General features: G+C 43.5%; 1 protein-coding gene across 1 annotated transcript in view; it reads left to right on the forward strand.

Moving 5' to 3' along the window:
- The first annotated feature begins 700 nt into the window (after positions 1 to 700).
- The window catches only part of LOC123761966 (uncharacterized), a 17,194-nt gene continuing 12,448 nt past the window's right edge, over positions 701 to 5,446 (forward strand). The window contains exons 1-2 of the mRNA XM_069335700.1: positions 701 to 741; positions 2,345 to 2,674. Coding sequence (XP_069191801.1) covers positions 701 to 741; positions 2,345 to 2,674 — 371 coding nt within the window. The remainder of the gene's footprint in view (positions 742 to 2,344; positions 2,675 to 5,446) is intronic.

Raw genomic sequence — 5,446 nt, forward strand, 5'->3', positions numbered from 1 at the left:
TTTTGGCGGCTTTGTTTACAATTATTAAACAGTTAATGAGCTCCGAAGCACCAGGAGGCTGTTTATAACAATAACAACAGTTGATTGGCAAGTTTTCATGCTTGTAAACTGTTTAATAAATGTAACCAAAGCCGTCAAAGTTTGAGGAAAGATGTACACGTTCGTAAGTGCTTGCGTAACTGCTTCGTGAATCTGGCTCCAGGGTTGCAAACATTTGGACGTTACCTGTACGCATTCCTCAGCGCACCTGTCCATTGATCTTTAATGAGTCAATTACAAAGCGGTACTTTGTAATTGACTTTGTAATTATTCTTTAGAGTACCTGCAAGGTACTCTAAAGAATAATAAGAATAAGACTAGTAACACATCTGGAGCAAATTAGGTTTGTAAACAAACATCAACATGGCTTTAGGGTAGGGGGGCTCAGGCCTGATGAACCTACTGGAGTTTATTATTATAAAGTAACAAAAATAATGCAGCACTAAGAAGGTTTGGCAGGTTGTGCACTTCTGGACTGCCCAAAAGCCTTTGATAAGGTACCTCACAAGAGATTGCTACACAAACTCCAGAGGCAGGCGAGAGTATACAGAAAAACACTAATAATGGGTAAAGAATTACCTAAGAGACAGGAGTTGGAGAGTAAAAGTGAGGGGGGGGGGCGAGATGTCCAACTTGGGTTGGGTAACAAGTGGAGTACCTCATGAATCGGTACTGCGACCCAGTGGAGTACCTCATGAATCGGTACTGCGACCCATACTTATTCTCGTTTATGTAAATGATCTATCTACGGGAGTTGAGTCGTGTGTCAATCTTTGCAGACGATGTAAAACTAATGAAGAGTTGTGACAGTTGAGGCTTGTACGATTCTCAAACACGTTTTAAGCTGTTGAGTTGGTCTGAGAAATGGCTCCTGGAGTTTAACACCAGCGAGTGTAAGGTGATAACAATGAGAACAATTACCACGAGACCAGAAGGACAGTCCACGATGAAGGGATACTACCTCCTGATAACTACTAGAGAATCAGAACTAGGAGTGTACATAGCACCAAACCTAACTCCAGAGGCTCATGTAAATAGGATACCAACAGCAGCATAATCTACACTAGCAAAAGTCAGAACATCATTCAGGAACCAAACTAAGGAAGCATTTAGATTGCTCTACACCAATTTTAGAAGGTGCCGCCCCATCGTGGAGCCCCCATTAAAAAAAACGCACAAGAAATCTCGAAAATGTTTCATAAGTTTGCAACAAGGATCGACCCAGTATTGCGAGGGATGGGATATAAAGAGAGACTAAACCTGAAGACCCTAGAAAAAAAGTAGAGAGAGGGAGGACATGATAGACGTATAAAATACTTAGGGAATTGACACTGGAAAAATAACAATGTACACAATAAATACCACTAGAACAGGAGGGTGAGGTTGTAAGCTTGAGACTTCAATGAGTCTTGGAGATGTTAAATATAAAGATTTATATTACCGTAAGGAATGTGGGGAAAATGGAGCCAAAACTAAAGGATCAGGTTTAGTTAAACATGTTCCATAATTTTAAAAGTAGATATGATAGGAAATAGTTCAGGAGTGACTGCATTAGACAACCTGTGGCTAGAAAAGCAGGGTCCAAGAGCTAAAGCTCGATCCTACAGGCACAAATAGTTGAGTACACACACATGCGCATGACACGTGCGCGCACCTCCGTGTCATCCCGGGGAGCATTGGGCACCAATCCTTAGCTTTTCGCCCCTGTTCACTCAGCAGTAATTATGGACTTGGTTGTAAACCGATTTGTAGGTCGAATCGCAGGTAAAACATTATCGGGTAAAGCTTACCATGAGCTGTGGGAAGAGGACGCCCTAAGCACGCCAAGGGAAGTCAGAAGTCCTCTTAGTACACACCTGTGAAAAAAGGAGCTGATATAATACAGACGTATAAGTACATATAATTATATACGAAGTAAACAAGGATCAAAAGTGTGGAAACTAGAAACGTGAAATAGTCAAGAAGGAAGAAAATCTTCTAGTGTGTTAGTAACGAATGAATGGACTGGACTTGAAGTTAATGCACATAATCTAAAACTTTAAAAACAGATATGGTCAAATCATGAGAAATTGAGAGTAAACTCGCATTAGCCTAGCTTCCCGAGAGTAAAAGAGCGGACCCAAGAGATATTCCTCCATATGTAGTAGAGTAAGCACACAATACTCTTCTCTATACACAACCTACTACACCTCCCAATACTCCCTCAACACCCAATAACTGTGTCTGATTGTGTTCCCGCACGCACTTTTGCGCGCCCTACACCCACTCTAGCACATATCCCGACACCTTAATATTAAACCTACAGCTCACTGGAACCCTATACACATCCTCGTGTCAAGTCGTCTCGTCAGTCCCGTGTCAAGTCGTCTCGTCAGTCCCGTGTCAAGTCGTCTCGTCAGTCCCGTGTCAAGTCGTCTCGTCAGTCCCGTGTCAAGTCGTCTCGTCAATTCCGTGTCAAGTCGTCTCGTCAATTCCGTGTCAAGTCGTCTCGTCAGTCCCGTGTCAAGTCGTCTCGTCAGTCCCGTGTCAAGTCGTCTCGTCAGTCCCGTGTCAAGTCGTCTCGTCAGTCCCGTGTCAAGTCGTCTCGTCAGTCCCGTGTCAAGTCGTCTCGTCAGTCCCGTGTCAGGCCTCCCATGTGACCCCCCCCCCTCCCCCGTCCCCCTTTATCACTAAGCCTGGTCTCAGCCTTCTGATATTCACCTTTCCAGCACTCTGAAAGTATCTCTTTTAAAAACAGAATTAATACACCCTATGAGAGAATCCGCAGCACTCATTCAGAATGTGATCACAATAATCACAGATGGGGAAACACAAGAAGGAAGGCTGAAGAATTTCATAGGAAATATACAAAAAACTGTAGTGTGATATATAGTAAATGTCAAAAGGGTTCATCCGAACTTCAATTGTTTTGTATATAGGGCTGAGTGGGGTGGGGGGGGGGGGGGGGTGGAGGAGGCAAAACAATATGGCGGCTGCTGTAGTTCTTCCCGGCAAGAGAAAGAGCGCTCTTTTGTACCCACGATGGGCCCTTGAGGCATTACGAGAGTCCTTAACGATGGTTGTATCGTAACGAGTTATTGATCTACTCTACCTCGCTCGCTCTCTCTCTCTCTCTCTCTCTCTCAGCATTTCAGACAGACACAGGTGATGTACTCGCCACGGTCCCCTTGACCATGCGTCCTAGAGCGAACTTTACTCATGCTGCAAGGACCTTACAGCATGAGTAGTTTGATGAGGGGTTAAACCATGCTCACGTGACCCCAAGTTTGCCATTATTCCATTACACGCACAACGATACACTAGGACGTTCCTCGTCGGAAAGAGAACGAGAGCGAGAGAAATAAAAAGCGAGGGAAGACCCTCGACAAGGGCGGCTGTAAAGATTACCATTAATCACGAGCAAACAAGAATTCCCCAGGTGGTGCTCCTGTATCTAATCCATCTCCCAACACACCACGCATTCCTCTGCAGTCCCGGAAATAAGCAATCATTTCAAGAGGGCGAACATGTACGGTTCAATAAAATTACCTTGCAAGAGAGGTGCAGGCATACCGTGCTCCTGAGCCAAGTGGGGGACGCCCACCCTCGTCAACACAAACACGGCTGGCAATTAACTACCCAATTTTATCTGGGAACTTTACCTACATACCACGTCCAACCCCTACAAAAACTAAATTAAAATATTTCGTGTAAAAATCCAGGGATAAAACAAGTGTGGGAAGAGTTGGTGCTGATCTCCAGGTCGAGCTGGGAGCCGGAAGAAGGGGGAGAGAGACCCAAGCGTCGAGTCAATCAGGTAATGGACTAATTTGGTTGAGGAATTAGCCGTTCTGATGGCTTTATGGGAGCTTTTACTCCCTCGTAGAGATGCAGTAATGGCCGGCTACGTTTAATTGACAAGCGAGGTAGAAACTCCGTCTGGCGATCGTGTTGGTGGATCCCGATGGAGCGAGGAGCCTGGCGGAGTAATTTGGTCTAACAAGGCAGGAGGACAAAGGGTCACCTCCCAGCAAGCAGCAGCCGCCCCTCCGTCATTACCTGGGGACGGCTGCCATGGAGAACCCTTCCGCGCTGCTACGAGTAATCTCTTCTGACAAGTACATGATGGATGGGGTAGAGGAAATGAACTTTAAGTGGTACGGAAGGCTTTGTTAACCAGTGACGATGCTTGATATTGTAGTTTCGACTTGATTATGATGTAGAGTGTGCATGTGCTGGCCTACAAGTTTCTCGGTGAGAACAAGAATTAATTTAAATACACTTAAGTTTACGTGTATGGCACTGATGTAGATGGGTCCAAGAGCGGAGCTTTTGATGATATTACTTTACTATTGACATCCACTTTTCAACTCTTTCTTTTTGTTTCTATAAACCTAAGTTCCTTCAATCAGAACAGTACCTATTCATTCAAGACGAGAGACTTATGAGCAGAATGAATGAGCTGTTCATTCATTGTGTTACTATCGCAATGAACGATAATAAGACACTTAACAAGAAACGTGAACATTAGTTGTGGTTTGTATAATTTGGAGCCTTTTTTGATTGATCAGTTAAAAAGATATTTGAGTAACATCACTGATATCCATTTATGTCAATAATTCCTTATTAATATCCTCTTATCTCATTATTCTCTTATGTTTGTGAACAAAGACATTGTATCTCACCTCATCTCATTCCTCCCTATATATTCCACACCGCTGAATTGTAAATCCATCCTCATGAAGATGTATTATTAAATACGAAAGTAATTAAGGAATTTCCTGTTTTAATCCTCCCTTGGGGGTCTGACACTTACATTGTTCATCATGTTTTAATTTTTTCGTGATTCACTCACTCACTCACACACACACACACACACACACACACACACACACACACACACACACGCACGCACACACACACACGGGTGGTACGCGAACAAGGGGACACAGGTGGAACTGAGTACCCAAATGAGTCACAGGGACGTTAGAAAGAACTTTTTCAGTGTCAGAGTAGTCTTTTCAGTGTCAAGAGTAGTTAACAGATGGAATGCATTAGGCAGTGATGTTGTGAAGGCTGACTCCATACACAGTTTCACATGTAGATATGATAGAGCCCAGTAGGCTCAGGAATCTGTACACCAGTTGAGAGGTGGGACAAAAGAGCTTAAGCTCAACCCCCGCAAGCACAACTAGGTTAGTACACACACACATTTTATATATATATATATATATATATATATATATATATATATATATATATATATATATATATATATATGAAAACAAGGTTGAATGGTCCCTAAGCATATATGCGAATGAAAACTCCACACCCAGAAGTGACTCGAACCCAGACTGCCAGGAGCACATTGCGACTGGTGTACACGGTGCCTTAAACCACTCGACCATCAGTGACCGTACAAAAAGTG

This window comes from Procambarus clarkii, chromosome 34, assembly GCF_040958095.1.
Source record: "Procambarus clarkii isolate CNS0578487 chromosome 34, FALCON_Pclarkii_2.0, whole genome shotgun sequence".
In the NCBI taxonomy this organism is placed as follows: Eukaryota; Metazoa; Arthropoda; class Malacostraca; order Decapoda; family Cambaridae; genus Procambarus; species Procambarus clarkii.